Source organism: Mytilus californianus, unplaced genomic scaffold (genome assembly GCF_021869535.1).
Source record: "Mytilus californianus isolate M0D057914Y unplaced genomic scaffold, xbMytCali1.0.p SCAF_10, whole genome shotgun sequence".
Lineage (NCBI taxonomy): Eukaryota > Metazoa > Mollusca > Bivalvia > Mytilida > Mytilidae > Mytilus > Mytilus californianus.
In genome coordinates this window covers 73836660-73856966 of record NW_026262582.1, presented here as the reverse complement: position 1 = coordinate 73856966, position 20307 = coordinate 73836660, and the positions used below count along the sequence as shown (strand labels likewise).

General features: G+C 32.8%; 1 protein-coding gene across 12 annotated transcripts in view; it reads left to right on the top strand.

Annotated features, from left to right (window-relative positions):
- Nucleotides 1-20307, top strand: part of LOC127718513 (uncharacterized) — a 150120-nt gene that overhangs the window by 38371 nt on the left and 91442 nt on the right. For 4 of the 12 annotated variants that reach the window (XM_052224571.1, XM_052224569.1, XM_052224572.1 and 1 more), the window contains 6 exons: nt 8453-9028; nt 10319-10354; nt 10804-11103; nt 11962-12258; nt 12558-12587; nt 17585-18151. The exons of 3 other annotated variants lie outside the window; for them this stretch is intronic. In XM_052224571.1, coding sequence (XP_052080531.1) covers nt 8453-9028; nt 10319-10354; nt 10804-11103; nt 11962-12258; nt 12558-12587; nt 17585-18151 — 1806 coding nt within the window. The remainder of the gene's footprint in view (nt 1-8452; nt 9029-10318; nt 10355-10803; nt 11104-11961; nt 12259-12557; nt 12588-17584; nt 18152-20307) is intronic. 5 more of the 12 variants (XM_052224576.1, XM_052224568.1, XM_052224570.1 and 2 more) reach the window with 4 other exon arrangements.

Genomic DNA, 20307 nt, shown 5'->3' with positions numbered 1-20307 from the left:
AAGAAGGACTGGTTTAAGGAAATTTGTCCATGAACAATTTCAATATTTAGCCAGTTTAATAAAAAATTTCGGGTATCAATCAGAAAAAATCGCCACATTGTTGGATCAAATTGTACGAAAATAGTCTTATTTTCACGAAACAACATTTGGGAGTACTATTGGCCCATAAAATTATATATTTATTAGCATATTTTCAAGTTTTAAGAAAAAAATTGGGAGATCAAATGGTTTCTACGGCAATAGGTGAAGTGAAATGGGCCGAGTTTTAACTTTGTTTGTATTTGATTAATCTCATCATTAGAACACATTTTATCAATAACAAATTATTAGAATTAGTTTTTTGTCACTTTTAAATATACTTGCATGCTTTAGCTGTGAAAGGTATCGGCATTATCCATTAGAAAAATCGTGAGGCGTAGAACCTTTTACACAACAATACGGGTTATTACCCATAAATCCATCGGATTAATCGGCTTTCCGGTGGCCACGTCATTTCATTGGCTGTTATATAGACTCTACTAGAGTTGCGAATCTCTTGTATTATATGTCTCTGATAAAAGGGCACTTAAAAAATAATGAATACTACCCTCAAGAGGATGACCAGTGACAGCTGGCGGCCATGCGGGATTGGGTTTAATATTAATAAGGTTAAAATCTGCATTTGAAGAACTGCACCATATTTCTCAACTGTATATCAATGATATTAAGATATCTATCACCACAACTAAACTAGGAAGTGCGTACTGTGAATAAATTATTATACTCAGTTTACTATTGTTTACAACAATTTATCACATATAATACCACGTTAACAATTAGGTACAAATGTACTATTGTTTACCTTTTTTAACTGGACCAAATCACTCCTTAACATAAAGATTCAGCACCCAAATTGTTTTAACATGTAATTTCATCCCCCTTCTTAATATTTCATGCATTAAATTTCAAGAAATAAATTGGGAAAGTATATCAAAAAAAATAAAATAAAAAAAAACCGTATATATACGTAAAAATAAATAATTAATAAACACGGAGCCACCAGAAGTAGGAACAGGAGGAAAGCTAGGACAAGCAAACAGCAGTGAACAGCAGCAACGTTGTCCTGGTACACCAGCAGCCAAGTAAAGAGCGGAAAATTTTGATATGCCAGATTGTGTATGTGAATTTATTTGCCAAATATTTTGTATAAACCGAAAGATGCCTAAATTTGTGTATGCCAGTTTTGCAAAAATAATTAGTAAGATGTTTTGTATGTACTATAAAAAAAAAGAGAATTAAGTACAATAAAAATAAAAAACCGAAGGGTGTATGTGTAATTTTGACTGCTTTGTGCTAGTGCTACTTATATTGATCGAGACTTTATAGTGCTAGTGCACTGGAACGCTGCCCGCAGGAAGACAGCGCCCGACGCTAACTAAAACTGGGTTAGCGCAAACCAGAACTTGGGAAGTACCATTTTTTAAGTCTTAGATTTGACTTGCGGCTTAATGATATGGAAAATTTATATAAGGACCAAAAGTTGACACAAAAATAATTTTGATGCCGCGAATTTGTAAAAAAAAAGCCAAAGATTATCGTGAGTTACTGCTTAGTTAGCATAATTTCAATAGTTTAATTTACTTAGCACTACATATATTTTGACTAATGTTAAATATGTTTAATTATTTCAAACATTTTTTTAGATTATAAATTTATTTCGATTTTAATTCGTCTTGAAGAGCTTGCTGTACTGCCGGTTACAGCCTGACTTCATTTCTGAGTCACTGACCCGGATAACTCTTGCAGTGTAGTTCATCTTCTTAACGATGTTTTGTTGAGCCGTCTTGAAGAGCCTGCTGTACTGCCGGTTACGACCTGACTCCATTTCTGAGTCACTGACCCGGATAACTCTTGCAGTGCAGTTGGTCTTGTTACCGATGTGTTGTTAAGCCGTCTTGAAGAGTCTGCTGTACTGCCGGTTACGGCCTGTCTACATTTCTGAGTCACTGACCCGGTTAACTCTTGCAGTGCAGTTGGTCTTCTTACCGATGTGTTGTTAAGCCGTCTTGAAGAGCCTGCTGTACTGCCGGTTACGGCCTGACTCCATTTCTGAGTCACTGACCCGGATAACTCTTGCAGTGTATTTTATTTATTTTATTTATATTACTTTTATTTTTTTTAATACTTATATAAATTTATGGTAATCAATTTCTGTTAAATATTGAACCAAGCACGACCAGACATATTGTTGTTTATCTTTAGGAGGATCTAGCAATATTTTGGTATTAACATTTTGTATTTGAACCTTATCCAAGTTTGATTGTAAATTTTGTCTGGCTTGTGAGTGATAAATACAGTTAACTAGTACGTGTTCTGTATACTCTTTAATGCCGCATGTATTGCATATTGGAGATACATTGCGGATGTACTGGCCTAGCTGACCAGGTAATAAAGTAGTACCCAACCTAAGTCTAGTTATTGTTTTTGCATGATATCGAATACCTTGATAAAAAGTGGGTTTTTTATGTACTGTATTATTTATAGAACGACTCCATAGGGAGCATGTGTTATCCCATCTAGCTTGCCACTTTTTCTCACATAATGCTGTTGTTATTGCAATGAATTCGTTTGCACTAAGACTCAGGTTAAGGTCAATTTTATCATTACTTAGCGCTCATTTAGCTAGTTTGTCAACCTGTTCATTACCTAGGATACCAACATGCGCTGGTATCCATTCTATGGTTACTTCTATATTTTTTTTGTTTTAGACGGCAAGCTAGTATTTGAATTGGTTCTAGGATGTCGGGTCTACTTGATACAATATTTTGTATAGATTGGATTGCACTATATGAATCAGTGAGAATAACAACAGTAAGATACTTTTTGCCCTGGCTGTTGATTGGAAAATAGCCACTCTAATGATTGATAAATGGCTGTCATTTCTGTTGTGTACACGGAAAGATTGTCCGACGTTCGTTTATAGCTTGCAATCAACTTTGATGGTACAAGAAAGGCGTATCCAGTTTTACCCGAAGCTGGGTCTTTTGGGCCATCGGTGTAAATTTTTAAATGATTTTTATAAGCATTGTCAATGTACTCTAACGCTTTAGCCTTAATGATATGCGGATTTTCTTTTTTACTGATGCTGTCTTTTATGTTACTAGATTTTTTTGCTTGACCTATATTCCATGGTGGTGGATCTTGAATATTTTTAGTTACCAACTTTATTTTGTCTAGGTCGTTATCTTTAAGTAGATTTTGGACTCTGAATCCATAGGGTATGTTATGGTAATTCCATTTATGATTATAAATTTGATATTCAATACAGTCATCTACTAATTGATTGGCTGGATTTGATGGATTTTGTTTAGTACGAGCATAATATTTAATATTTGGGAAAAGGTTATCATTTATGAGGATATGAATGGGGTCAGAGACATATAATATATGTCTGTGATGGGGTTTAAAGAACAGAGAATCATGGGACCAATAGATATAAATAAATATAGATAACAGAATAAAGAGGTGATTGTTTGTTGCTTAACGTCCAGTGGCAAATAATACATGCATGCTTAGGACAATTATTATACAGATTAATTGGCAGAAGAATAAAGAAAACAGTGAAATGGTAAAAAAATAAAAGATATAGAACTATAGAAACGATGATCTGACTCCCCATACCATTACCACCCACACTCGCATATATACACCTCTCTCTAAATAAATATTTAATTTTGATCTCATGCCCCCCCCCAGACATCAAGGTTCTGGATCCACCCCTAATGGGGATGTACACGACTTCCCAAATTTAATCTAAAATTCAACTACGTTAAACAACATTTTAAATATTGAAACAATACGAGATATCAATAATTTTTATTTATCAAATTCGAATACTGGGAGCTATCTGAAGTCAGTACATAGGACCTCAGTTTTAATATAGGCGTGGCAATCCATCACATTTATCCAATCAACTGTCCTTAATAATAAAGATTGGCGTGCAATTGTGTCTGTATCAAGTTAGAAAAATATAATCATATTTCTGGACGTACATACATATGTCTGGGTTTAGACTATTTCATTCGATAGTAGTAGATGGAAAAAAAAAGAATTTTCTGGTTATATTTATTCATAACTGAAAAAAAATGGCATTAAATCGTAGAGGCAGTCCCACTTTATGTGAAGAATAGAACATATTGAGCTTTCTGGATTTTCTTCTGTCCACTAGCAAATGTGGGCCTGTACCACTGAAAATATATAACTTCCGGACTAGCAAACACGGGCAACCCAGCTACTAATCTCCCTGCTTCTGACTAAACGTCATGTTCTAGATTGTCGGAATCTTGTTGAGTACAACCATCCCCATAACTCACGTGCATTTCCATAATTGGTCTTATAAGTGTTAAGTTTATACGAGTAAGATAATTTCTAGTCAATACATATTTCAATTCTTTTTAGAAATTTAATCTTGTGCTTGCACAATTTAAAACGTTTTCTATATGTGTATAGAATTTACCATTGGAATCAAAAGTTATCCCTAAGTGTTTATGACAGGAGACAATTCTACTACTTGATTTTGAAGTTCTATTTTAATATCATCTGGGGAAGAATTACAAGAGAATAGCATAGTAATTGTCTTGTTAGGATTGAAATCAATAAGCCAATCTTTAGACCATGCTGAAATTTGTTCTAAATCGCTAGTAAAGACATCCTCTATTGTGTAAGGACTATAATACTTAAATTAGAAAGTGATGTTTCATCAGCACACAATCGAGTTAGACTTATCAAATTACCAGCTATCTCATATACATAAATAAGGAATAGTAGGGAACCTAATACAGAGCCTTGTGGAACTCCTGCATTAGTATTCTAAAAAGGCGAATATGAACTTGAAACAAAAACGCTTTCTTGTATATTTGAAATATAACTAATTAAGTGATTAAATACATTTTAAATACAATTTTTTCAAATACTTTTCCCACTGTTGATAATAATGAGATTGGTCTATAATTTGAAATCAGTGATTTGAAGCACAAATAAATTTACATAAATTGTCTTAAAAACCCCAGTCCAGAGATACCGTATATATTCGACTGAATATACCAAATCGATAATTTTACCTTCGTACTTGTTACGTAATAAGATCTGTGTACAGGTAAAAAGAACCAGCAGGTGGTATAATCTTAAGTGTTTATCACCTTCCATTATACATCTGACGATGACATTTAGCTTTAGGGCCATTTTGTTTTCGCAACGAAAAACAAAAAAAAATAATATTTTATATAAATAACATTCTGTTGAAAAATCATTTTAAAGGTAAACTGATAAGCATAACGTCCTCGCAATTTCTTGTTCAGATCCAGGGACACAGACGTCAGAATGAATAAGAAAACACTAAATTCTTAAATAATATATTGTAAAATGGACAGCAAGCACATTTTGATAGACTAGTGTACTAATAGATTTTCTTGTGTATTTTCTATGTTCTGGAAACTTCAACATCCCATCAAAAATACTTAAATTAAAGTCTTAAGTTTTATAAATTAAATGTTTTTTTTTAAATATTATTTGCAAGGCTGCATGAACATTGCACCTATCGTTTTCGTATATTTCTTTTCCGCCATGCATAAGTTTAATGTTTACTGTGACTTCTATAATGCTTAAAAAATGATGCAATTATATTATCAATCTAAAAATATTAATCGTGAACAACAACAAAAATAAATTATATATTAAATGACTGAAGCAATTTAAAATTCTAAAGGATATTGTTACAATATTACCGAAAACTGAGAATACTATAACTGTTATAGTAGTCTCAGCCGAAAACAATACGAAATTGATAAGCAAGTATGACAAACCAATCAAAAAATTTGTTGTTTGGGATTATTCATGGTTGACTAGTTCTATATTAACCAGTGGCACGTGTCCTAATTATTAAGAAAAGGGACAGAAAAGTATTAAACAGAAATAACTGGTTTTTCAAAACCATATTTTCAAAATTCACTGCATGATTTAAACAGCTTAAAAGTGTTTCATTTATTTTATCTTTGTGCGTATACGAAAAATTGTTAGCAAGTTAAACTTCAATGTACATGACTTACAAGTATTAGATTTCTTGTGAAATTGATCGATGAGCGGCTTTTTACAAATATTGGAAAAAAGAATACGGCGTAAACGTCAATTAATGGACAAGCAACCCAACGAGAAAAATAAAATTTAAGAGGCATCTATAACTAGTTTTGAGTTGGAGAAATCATTCAATGCCATATGATTCTATTTAGGTTTCTGCGTTTTTCGATTTACGAATAAGTCAATTAGAAAAAAAATAAGTAATTGAAGCCACAAAAGAAGACAAAAAAGATACACGAAATAAAGTAATACCATAAGTTTACAAATACGTACCTAGGTGCATTTAATAAAGCAACATTTGAACTTATTATAGAAAAAGGAGAAATTAAATGGAAACATAATGCGCGCTGTTAAATCATACTTTGCAAGGCTGTTTACAGATGACTCGTGCACAATCATTTTGAATGGTGAATAAGATCACATACATGCATTAAGCACTCAGAAACTAGCCCGTAAATAGGAAAAAAAGGACACTAAAACGATGTTTTAAGACCACAAAGAACATGGATAAAAGAAGATATGAGTATATAACTTATAAATATAAAGTTTGGTGTGAATAGATTTTATTATTTTGAAGTTAAATGACTTTGTAATCAGCGCGTGCCACTGGTACAAATCCAAATACATTTAGATATAAAACGTGTATCTCATATAAAGCCTCATTTATAGAACATTATATATCATTTATTGTTTCAAGGAAATATTTGGTGGAGGAGAGAGAGAGAAAGAGAGAGACTTATTTCGCGGTATTTCAAATTGGTCTCATGTTATTCATGTCAAAATGTGATGTAAGGAAATGTTTCCCCTTCGTTTTATATAGCAGGGTATTCTATAATGATATTAGTTGCAGATTTTTTTTCTATCGGTAAGAAATGGTTTACAGTTCGAAATCTACGTTAAGTTATAGTACATTTAAAGTAAGTTTATTGCATTGCTAAACGTTTCTTAATCAAGATAAAACGTTTACAACCAATACTATTTTTACGACTAAATATGTTTTATGTAAATAAATAGTTCACGTTTCAATTAACTAAGGGTATTGTTTATGTTAGTTTTTTTTTTTTTAACATTTTATAAGATCGAATTTGAAATGATTCAAAATTACAAAAAGACATCAAGAACTACGCAATTAGTATGAAACAAAATACATAATAAATAAGATAACTTATTTGCTTTAATTAACATGTGAAATGTTTCCAATCCAATCTTTCCAATCTAATATAGTCCAAAGGGTGACAAAAGGATATAAATATGATCACCAAAGATTTTCTTACGGCTGGCAGTAAAAAAAACTTGCCAAAGTGGGGGCATCCGTTTGGTTGTTTGGGATATACAAGTACGCAACCAACTTTCAATCAATCCAAACTAATAATTGTTTTTTTTTATCCCGCATCTTTTTATTAATTTATTTTAACTCAAAATAATAATTGAAATAACTTTCTGAAATTAAAGCCTAACATATATCAGACGCTTAACAAAACGATATACCATACGATAGATGAAACGCTTAACGATATCATATACCATACGATAAACGAAACGCTAAACGCTAAACCATACCATGTACCATACGACAAATAAAACGCTTAACGATACCATGAACCATACGATACACAAAACCCTAAACGATGACATTTACCATACGATGAACGAACGCTGACCGAACGTTGTACGGACGCTATACGAATGATGTACGAACGATGACCGAACTCTATACGAACGATTCCCGAACGCTGTACGTACGATTCCCGAATGAAAAAAGTGTTAACTTTTACGTTACAGGGACTGTATGTTCAAGGGGCTATCCCCAGTAAAATTTATCAACTGCTTTCCTGAAATGCAATATTTACCATGAATATCATCATGAAACAACACAGTACAGTACGTTTAAAAACATAAACAACACATTAAGCTTTATTGATTGATTTGACAGACAAAAATTTGTTCGGTCAGACAAAACCTACAACACTGTCTGTCTGAATGTCAAGACAGAAACAGAAAGAGTTTGCCACAGACTGTTGTCGATTAAGGTTGAAGTCAAAACCACCTTGTCAAAGTATGGTTTCAATACACAAACTCAGTGTTCTTAACCTAGTGATTATTGTTAATGAACTACTTAGATCACAAGGTCACCATGGCCCCTTGATTTTAGCATGATGTCAATTTAATAAATATGCATATAATATTCAGCACTTTATGTTATCCAATCAATTTTATAGTTCAGGTAATTGGTTGAGATCTATTACAATTGATTCAACATATCACCATTAAAACCAAAAACATAACATTTTTTCTATGTCTAATATGCTCAGAATCAGTAGAATAGTTATTTCTATTGCAGTTGCCACGACAGAAAAACCACAGGAAACTGGTTATGATTTGGTCGTTATACTTGATTCTTCTGTTTCTCAAGAATATTTTGATTGGATGACAACATTTACTAGAAATCTAGCAGATACAGTTAGTATTGATGATGAAGAATTCAGAGTTGGTTTGTTGAGATATAGCACAGATTCAAATGTTCAATTCAATCTCAAGGACTATCAGTCCAGCGGTGATGTCAAAAATGCAGTTGATCAGGTCAGATACAGAGGTGGAATAACAAACACAGCACAAGCCATAGATACTGCTAGAACCCAGATGTTCAGACCTGACCAAGGTGATCGTGACTATGCCAGAAACTTTATATTGTTGATAACTGGTCAGGATAAGAGTTTGAGTACAAACGATGCTTGGCGAGCAGCAGAGAGAGCAGAGACAGACGGAATCCAGTTATATGTTATGGGCTTGAATATTAATGATCGTGAGGAGCTGGATGAGACGTCTTCTCATCCTTTGAACACCTACCAATATTTAACAAGGAGTGAGAGAGAACTAGCTGAGGTTCCTCCCCAGATTTATGCTGATCTTCTTGGTAGTAAGTAACAAAAGCTACATTTGTATAATAATCACTTGCCAAAGTTAATCCTTTTTGCTCCCCTGGTACAAATGTTGATAATAAACTCATCATAGATACCAGGATTAAAATTTTGTACACCAGATGTGTGTTTTGTCTGAAGTGAAATTTAGAAATCCTACTTTGGTTTCATCAATGTTTAGGTGCAGTCTTTAGTTGTAGTTCATTTAGATGTAAATTATAACTTTGTCAAACAGTCATGGATTTTTACACTACTTGGGACAGAAGTTTCTTCATGAACAAAGAAAGCATTCAGAAATAATTGACCTCAAGTGAATGGTCTGAACAGTACTGAATTTTCATACTGTCCTGGATAAACCTACAAATTGACTGAAAAACTGAAAACAACTTTTAAGAGATGTTCATATCATAATGACCCTTTCAGACTAGATATTATTTATTAGTGAAAGTTATTTCAGTTTTGATACAAAGTGAAAAATATTGAATATTTGAGAGCTTTTGAAAAACATGAAAAGTCCAAGGTGATTAGGTAAAGCCATCTTAGAAGACTTGAGGGCATGACAACTGTACAAGTACAATCACTGATTTATTGAACTGGAAATAACAAACAAAATGGAGAAGTTACTTTATGCTACACTAATGGAATGTCTACTAGGCATATATTAATTGTACCTACGAGGCTTAAAAGAAAAAAAGCCAAAGGTGATCAGCCAAAAGCATCTAAGACTGAAAGCATTTCAATCATACATAATTTTTTTACTTGAAATTACAAGCAAAATGGATAAAACTATTCATGCTAGATTAAAGGAACATCTACTTGGCAGATGTTACCTACAAGGGTTAAACAAAAAAGCCAAAGGTGATCAGCAGAAGACTTCTTATATAAAAATAAGTAGATGTGGTATGATTTCCAACGAGACAACTATCCACCAAAGTTCAAATAAAGTGCATGTGATCAGAAAAAAGCATCGGAGACTGAAAGCATTACAATCATACAAACCTTTTGTATTGAAAAGTACAAACCAAACATATAAGTTTAACCTGCCAGAACCAAATCACTGGCTTTTGGGCATATGTTACCTACCAGACTATTAGTCTACTGGAATCTCTACAAATTGAGTTGCAGTACTCTTAGAACATGAACTTGGAAATTTGCACCAGGTACAAAAACTGAGGATAGCCAGATGTAAGTTATCTGATATCCTCAGTGCACAAAAGGAAAATTTAAGACTTCAAAAAAACCAAGAGTTAACTGTATCAACATGTAGAAAAAGTTGTTTTATTTTTCAGTGGGAAAAAATCCTCCTCCAATGAGACCCAGACCAGGTTAGTAACTTATCAATAGTTTAGAACCATGCAAAGATATTTTATGCTTTATGCTCATAAACTATCCATCAACATATTTCGAACCAGAAGATGGTTAGTCCACATTTACAGTGAATCTATCATTGCAAAAGAAATGAAACGTGTTCACAAAATCATTTGCAGTTTATCTATCTATTTAATTTTTTGATTGTTCACTAGTCCCGTTTAATTAATTCATAATTGTACCATATTGTACCATCTTTTTAATGCCATGACTATTTTTTAAACTGTTGTACTACAATATATTCTGCCTGTTGAATAACTTGAAGAAATGCAAAAGGTTGAAATACAATATAATTTAATCTATGTTCCTGTTATTCCATTTTATACTGTACACACAATTGTATTCCTCTTTTACACGGTGCACTGAACATTTGGCTACATTGTAGCAATCTTGTTTTCTCTTATAGTGAAACCTGATGTAGGCATTAAACCATACAGAAGCACTGTACTTTATGGAGGACCAGTGACAATAGAATGTACTGTGAAGTCTGATATACCTGTCAAGGAAGTCACATGGTATCGAGTGCAAGGAGATTCAAGGACACCAGTTGTAGTAGATGGTAGAAAATACAGTGGTTCTTCAGTACGTGTGCCCTCTCTTACAATAAACAGTGCAAACTTTAAAGATGAAGGTACCTACGTATGTACTGCAGAGAATGCTGCTGGTGTTGGATCCAGTACTAATGGTGATGTTGATGTTACTGGAGGTTAGTAAAGTAGAATAAAGGGATTAAGGATATATGCATAACAGGTAACAACCCTACAACACTAAAATCTAGAATTCAGAGTTTTCCAAGTTTGATTTGATGTTGAAGATACCTAAGTGATATTCAAATTCATAAGTCGAAAATAATGATAACCATGCCATGGCAAAAGACAAACAAGTCTTTATAACACAACATTGAAAACTAAAGACTGAGCAGCACAAACCCCACCAAAAACTGTGGGTAATCACAGGTGCTCAGGAAGGGTAAACAGGTCCTGCTGCACATGTGACACTCATTTTATCTTAAAAAAGAATGCTCAGAATATTAGGGCAGCCGAATAAATACATTTCTCTCTTTCTCAATCTGTTATTGAATACTTTCCTCATGTAATTTATTATTTTCTATTTTCAACATGTGGTTTGCTCAATCATATTTAACTAGTCCTAACAAAACTCAATTATGACGTCAAACTTTCTTGCCTTTCTCTGATTTTATAAGAGTTTCCTGAAATTGTTATAATGCTTTATGTGAATTTGCTTAGACTTGTCTGGTATGGTTTCAGATTCACCACTCCTCATCTTCCTGCCAACAGAATACATGTAGAGGGTTATCATAAATAATGAAAATAACAACAATATCTCACAGTTCTTGTTATTTTTCTTATGTAGTATGGGTTTTGCCCATTGAAAGCTATACAGTGACCTATGAATACTTACATCTTTTTAACATCATATGGTTTCTGATGGATTGTTCAAGTTGTCTCATTGGCAAACATACCACATCTCCTTATTTTTAAAGACATGTTATTTACAAGGTTCTTTATACTTAGATCTCTCACCCTGCATATGTTTCTTCTAGCACTTCCTGTTGTCACAGTTCCAAAGAGAGAATACACTGGAGATATGGGTACAGAGGTTACTCTAGAATGTGATGTTGTGGCAAATCCACCTGAAACCACTGTCTACTGGAGGAGAGAGGACAGAGGAGAGATGGTTGATGTTGACACCACTTCATCACGTTACTCTCGTGTCTCACCCATCTCACCATCTCTGACCCTCACAAATTTGGATACTTCAGATACAGGAATGTATCAGTGTTATGCTGATAATCCAGTAGGAACTGCACAAAGTCAACAGACTTCTCTCAGAGTTCTTTGTAAGTACATGATGTTATTCACTTATGGAAAAAAACCAACTAATAAGTTGGAAACAGAAATAAGAAATCAGAAACTAGATTAGTGGAACATCTATACATATAATTGTTGCTACTACTATTATCACAAAACATAGAATATATGAACACAGTACAATTTAAGTTTTTTTAAGGAAAAGCAGACATGCATCATTGCTCTGTTGTCAAATTTATAGATTCTTTCATTTCTTGTTTATTGCCATATAATTCTTACCATATTTTTTTTTTTAAATTTCATAAATGTTATTTTTGTTATTTTTCAGTACCAATCACTCTTCCAACAACTGATAAACGTAAGTAAAAGTAAAAATAAGCATCCAGCCATCTATCTATTATGTAAATTTTTATTGTTTTTGTTGATTAAGAAATATGCCTTTTAAGTATAAAGAAAATTTTTAGTGGAAGAATCCCTATGATTGTTACTTATATAGTAACTGTTTTTACAGTTTGCTCTAATGGTGCAATTTCACACTACTGTCCAAAGTCAGTTATTTTACCCACCATCATACCTGTCAACAGTCTGGATTTTGCGGTTCACACGCAGGAATTTAAGAGCTCACCTAGACCTGTTTTCACCCATTTTTAAGTATGAAATGATAGATAAATGGTAGATTTCATAAGTGATTTTCCTTTGAAATACCGGTAAATTCATAATTCTTCCTGGACAGGAAGTTCAACTAGCTGTGTAACTGTCAAATTAATTGACCCATTAAGTGCCATAGCCTAAGGCCATCAATAATTTGTGTATTTCAAAGATGTTTGACAAAAAAATTACTTCCCCTTTTTTGCAACTGTGAAATCTAAAGCAAATTGAATGCAAAGATATATAAGAATATTACTTTAAGTGATTTTTACTTTCTTCGGATAATTAAAAAATTGATTTTTGATGCCCCACCTACAATAGTAGAGGTGCATTATGATTTTCGGTCTGTGGGTCTGTTCGTTCATCTGTTCGTTTGTCCATCCGTTCTTCCGTCTGTCCCACTTCAGGTTAAAGTTTTTGGTCAAGGTAGTTTTTGATGAAGTTGAAATCCAATCAACTTGAAACTTAGTACACATGTTCCCTATGATATGATCTTTCTAATTTTAATGCCAAATTTAGATTTTTGACCCCAATTTTACGTTCCACTGAACATAGAAAATGATAGTGCGAGTGGGGCAACCATGTACTATGGACACATTCTTGTTTTCATCTCTTACTGCCTTTAAATGATTAAATTTTGAATTATATCATTATATCATCTAATATAAATATGTTTTCAACAACCTTGCAAGGTCTTAACAGTTAAACAATCCAAGGTCGTCAAAAAACCACCCTAGTAGAAAATATGTTTTAAATTGAAAGATAGATTAAAACTGCATATAGTGTGTGGTTTGGACTAAAACTTTGTGAATGAAACAAACAGAGGGGGGTAAGGCTTGAATTGTTATAGTATAATTAATAAAAATAGCAATGGTTAATAAATGTAATGAAAGAATAAAATTGAAGTTTTAAATTATTTTCAGTTAATACTTAACCATGTGAACATGTTTTAGAAACACTTCTATTTAAAATATAAAAAAAGTCCCATAATCACTGAAATTCATTGTTTTTACACCTACTAAGCTAACTACGTGTATTTCACTTTACACCAAAGCTAGTTATAACAGCTAGTGATGGCCAATCCCATTAAAAATATAATCGATTATCGGAAATAATCAGAGCATAATCGATTAATAATCGATTATAATTGTCTGTTTTGTATCAATTATAATAAAATAAAACTATTTAATAGTGTTGATGTGTTTCTGTTATTTATATATATTTATATACATTATGATTTCTAATATATGTTGATGAATGAAGATCATATTTTACATGTGAATTTTTGTCATGTGTCCATAAACAAAATACAAATATACCTACTCTGTATTAAGTTACTCAAATCAGTCATCTGAAATAATGGTGATAGAACTATATGGACTATGGTGAAGTAAAACTACTGTCAGTGATATAGTTTGCCTCAAATTGCATCCGAAATTCGGCTTTTCCCCCTTGAGGAAATTCCTAATTACTAAAAAAAATGGCTTAAAATTCCTCCCAATAAGTTTTACATTTTTCCCAAAAGTGATCCCTTGGTATCAGTAGTAATGAATGGTAAATTTCGTTTTCATGTTATTATTTTGATATTATGAAAGTGCTTTTGAGATCCAGGTTTCTGATCAGATTCATCACGGTGTTTGTAATACATGTGGTTTTCAATGCATTAAGTACCATGAATATTGTTTCCGTCCCTTTCCCCTCCCCAAAAAGTACCATTTAGGTTAAAAATGTCTGACAATCAAAATATACGTGACAAAACTGTGCCAAAAAGACAGCAAAGTTTAACAAATAAATTTTCAGCAATGTCGCCGATTTTGATTTTCGTCATCGATTAGTAGCATCGCTGTCCTTTAAACGGCCACTAATCGATTGTCGGCGATAATCGTTTCATCACTAATAACAGCTGTTATGATTTCAAACACATTACAATAATACACCAAATAAGCTTTGTAAATACAATTAAAAGTAATCATAAATAATTAATATTTAATAATTATTCATCTAATCACCCAAAAAATTATTTCATAAAAAAAATTCACGATTTTTTATTCATGAAAATATAAATATTCTGATATATATACATCTGAAAATACAAATGCACATTTTATAATTCAAATAAAAATAAGGTTTGAACGTAAAGGGTGCAAACGTGTGGGGTGTGAATGTATTGGGTACAAATGTGTTTCGGGAACGAATGGATCCAATACCAACTGTAATGCCCCCTCCACATCAGTGGGCGGTCTCACTAACTAGCAACAAGAAGCGTCAAGAAGAAAAAAATTAGCAACAAGAATAAAGAGTTAGTGACAAGAAGACAAATTTAGCGACAAGACAGTTTATATACTATCAAAACAATAAATTAATAGAAAAAGTCAATTAATTACAGCTGATTATTTGTTGTTAAATAAAGTTTCAAATTTTGTTTCATTTAGGAGCACTACAGTTTTGTAATGAATTTTTTGTGAAAAAGAAATTTCAATATTTTAAAATAAAAATTCACAGAATATTGTTATATATAAATATATATATATATATATATATATGGTCCTTTTGAGTCCTACGGACTCTACATAGTACTGTAATGAAAATACACTTATATTAAAAAAAAACACCGTTTAATGCATGTTTCTATATCTATTTATTTTAAATGATTAATATTAATATTTCTTAGCGCTAAATTAGTCTTGTTGTTGCTTATTTATTCATCTTGTTGCTAATTAGTGAGACCCCATGGCGGGGCATTAAAAATTAAAAGGAATCCACCCAGCACTAGAGACAAAATCTGTTAATATCATCAATACCCAGTATAATTAAAAGAATATATAAGGTGTACACGTATTAATTCATGAAAAAATGTAATAACCACAATATTCACTGTAAGGGCAATTGTACATTTTTTTACTCCACAGATGGACTCTAAGAAGTGCATTTCATTACCACGTTCTCTAGAAGAATTACTGTTGTTTGTCTCTAGTTTTGTTTGTTGATATTTCAGCATTGATTTTTATCCTTGACATTTTCCTTGGAGTTTGTTACTTTTTTTTAATGTGCTTCATGAATTATCTTTTGTTGCAACATATATATGTTAAAAGTTAAATCTTGTAAAGAGCAAACAAATTGCCGTTGCTATGGGCAAAGATTTATTGCTAGCGGGAATTTACAATGAGTTTGCCAAGAAATGTGGATTACATTGTGTTACATTTAAACAGTGTATAAATATATTATTCACTGCATGTGAAACAGGTTTGAATTCAAATATAAATTGATTTAAGCTAAATATTTAGCATATTCAATGAGTTTATCTCCACCATTATACTGGTTGCTAGGCAACAGAATAAAAGAGAAAGACCCAAAATGCCATTTTTAGAAGGTTGTGGTGTAGAATTACAACATGACAAATTAAATGAAATTTGGGGGTGTGGCCTAAAATGGCCCTTATCACCCCTTGTCCTTTGTATGCTTTATGACCTGAGATTTTTTACTTCAATGCATGTCAATTCTTAAGGCTATCTTTCTTTAATAATCACTACAGGTCCAGTCATAATTATACCCCACGCAACGAGTTACGGAGGGTATAATGTTTTTGACCCGTCTGTCCGTCAGTCCATCAGTCCTGTTTCTTGTCATCGCAACTCCTCTCAAATCACAAACAGAATTTCAAGAAACCTTTTTAGATAATAAGGACATGCTATGTAGTTGTGCATATCGACAGGAAATTGCGATTCAATTTTTTTTCTAGGATTTACGCCCCTTTGAACTTATTTACTTTAATGTACTACTGCAACAGTTTGTCATCGCAACTCCTTTGATACCACACAACAGAATTTCATGAAACCTTTTTAGATAATAAGGACATACTATGTAGATGTGCATATCGACAGGAAATTACGGTTCAATTTTTTTTCTAGCAGTTACGCCCCTTTGAACTTATTTGCTTCAATGTACTATGCAACAGTTTGTCATCGCAACTCCTCTGATACCACACGACAGAATTTCATGAAATTTTTTAGATAATAAGGACATACTATGTAGATGTGCATATTGACAGGGAATTACGGTTCAATTTTTTTTCTATGAGTTACGCCCCTTTGAACTTATTTGCTTCAATGTACTATGTAACAGTTTGTCATCGCAACTCCTCTGATACCACACAACAGAATTTCATGAAACCTTTTTAGATAATAAGGACATACTATGTAGATGTGCATATCGACAGGAATTTACGTTTCAATTTTTTTTCTAGGAGTTACGCCCCTTTGAACTTATTTGTTTCAATGTACTACTGCAACAGTTTGTCATCGCATCTCCTCTGAAACCACACAACAGAATTTCATGAAACTTTGTAGATAATAAGGACATACTATGTAGATGTGCATATCGACAGGAAATTATGATTCAATTTTTTTTTCTTATACAATTTTTTTTCTTACACATATTTTATTTCTCCAATGACAATGTGAGGACGTGGGGTATGTGAGCGCGCTCACTAAGGTTCTTTAATATTTTAAAAGAAATACCTTCAGAGAAGGCTCATGCAATCGTTTTAGAGAGCCCCTATCAACAAATCTTTCCCAATTTGTAATGAAATGGAAAATACAACTGAGCTCAAGTGCTTGTTCTATAAAAGTGTTAACTAATTCCACGTTTCTTCCAGTCTAGATATTCTATTGTATATGTAATACATTCAGCATATATTTTTTTTCACAGCATGTGGTCAAGCCAAAGTTGATATTGTCATTATTTTGGACTCCTCAACCAGTGTGGGTGATGCTAACTATCAGAAAATGAAGAATTTCTGTAAAGATTTCTTAAAGAATGCTGATTTAGATTCTGGTAATATCCAAGTTGGAATTGTTTCATACAGTACTGGTGTCCATATTGAATTCCAAATGAATGACTTCAGTAGCTCACAAGACATAATGGAAGCTATTGATGCCATTCCATATAGATATGGAAGTACAAACACAGCTGATGGTTTGAGAACTATGCGTTCACAAATGTTCACAACTGCCAATGGGGATCGTGATGGTGTGCCTAATGTAGTACTTATATTAACTGATGGTGTGTCAAATATAAATTCAAGAAGAACCATTCCTGAGGCAGAGAAGGCTCGTGCAGAAGGAATTCATATCTATGCTGTTGGTATTGGTTTAAGAGATACCCGTGAATTGGATGCCATGGCCTCTGAACCGTCCTCAGAAAACAGCTTCAATGTACAAAGCTTTGATGAATTGGCAGTTTTGAGTGACCAAGTCTTCCAAGCTTTCTGTCCAGGTAAGCTATGATAAATATTTAAACAGTTGTTTGTCCAGCTCAGTGGTCTCATGGTTGGACAGTTGTCTCTGTTGTTGTTTAATGCAAGGAATAGTTCAACCAAAGAAGTTAGAATTACTATTAGTTTCTTCACATTTCTAAGAAAAGCGAAGACTTGTTGTTTTGAAGCTAGAATAATTTGCCTGTGTAGGGTATCACTTCATCATTTCTTTGATAGTTTGTTTGATTATAATTCCATTGTCAGCACACTTATCTATTTCATGGAGGCCATTTTTCTTTAGTGGAGACAACCAGAGTACCAAGAGAGAACTACTAATCATGGGTAGGAAAACTGGCAATCCTATTCAAATAAGATTGGTGTTTAAAGCATCTTTCCAAAGCATGGTTCTAATTCACAACCTCTGTGTTGTTAGGCTAGTGGGTAATATAAATTAACTAGTTAGACCACTTGGCCACCATATTATATCTGCCACTTTATGTTATCCATTTAATTTTATAGTTGAGGTAATTGATTGAGATCTTTTACTTTTGATACAACATATCACCATCATAATAACCATAGAACGCTTCTAGCTTAAAGGCCATGTGAGCTATTGCCAATACTTGGCATTCCTCGTCATTGTAATCGAATGTTGTACATTTTTGGCAAATTCTCCTCCTGCAATTATATGACCTGACAGGGGGTAAAATTGATCAGCAGGCCATTTTCTATCTGTTATGAAATTTCTAGATGAATCAGACATCCCATTTTGAGATTATTTTTCTTGAAATGTAAATATTTGGGAAATTTCAGTTTTTGATTATTATCTTAAATATTGTTATAGATAGAGAAAAAATGTAACAGCCAATGTGCTCTGCAAAGGAAAATTATCAAATATTTTGATGTTTTCAAGAACTGTATTAGATAGAGAGAAACATTGAATGTGAAACTGTGAACAGCAAAAATGATCACCATTACAAGAGCTACAAACCTGCATATTCAACTCAAACTATTGGATGGCTCCTTTGTAAAACGTCACCAGTGTCTGAGCAGAAAGTTGATGAACCAGGGGTATGTCAAAGAACGTCTCGTCCTTTTTCTAAAAAAGTTCATCGGAAGGTACCAAGACCTTGTTGATAAATATTCCGTATCAACTTCACAAACAATACATGATGGTCTTGAAGTATAGATTCTGCATACTGACGTTGTTTATCATCTTAACAACGTGTAATATTGTTCTTTCATTTGTCTTTGTTCTATTATTAATATTACTTTTACTGTTTGGTTTGTTTTCTGTGATATCCATTTGACGTGGCTAGGTACTTATACATCCCGTCAATGTGTTTGTATTATCTTTAATTTTTACTGGTGTGTTTTGTATATGCGACTTTTTGTGTTTCTGTGGTTCTTATAACGTGACTCTGTACTTTAAAAGATCCCGTCATTATGTTATTGTTCTATTATATGTCATTATGTTATTGTTCTATTATAAATTTGAAAATACTTTGAACGACAAACGACAAATTTATTTTACTCGCGTAGTGGTATTTACCATATGTGGATTCTTAAGGGTTCTGAAGAACTTCTGGACAATTATAAATCTCGGTCTATTTCTGAAATTAATTCTAACATAACTTTTGATTTTTTAACCCTGTATACCAACATTCCCCATGTGAAATTATAAAATTGTTTTGAATAGACATTGAATGACAAACTTTTTTCTTATGTGACGTTTACATTTTCTGACGTCAGACACGCGAAGCAATGAATGTGGGTCTTAATTTGATAGATGCTTTTGTGCTTTTTTTGTAAATAATTGTTTGTTTTGATATTGTAACACAGTGATGACTGCTGTACCCATATTTTGACTATTTTATTTATAATGTCTGTTTTGTTCACGCATCGTTGTAAATATAACGAAATTTGATAAGACTGTCGTACAAGTGAGAGGTTTAGCGCTATAAAACCAGGTTCAATCCACCATTTTCTACATTTGAAAATGCCTGTACCAAGTCAGGAATATGACAGTTGTTGTCCATTCGTTTGATGTGTTTTGTCATTTGATTTTGCCATGTGATTAGGGACTTTCCGATTGAATTTTCCTCGGAGTTCAGTATTTTTGTGATTTTACTTTTTCCTTTAGGAGTTATTACCCTTAAATGACTATTTTGACTAT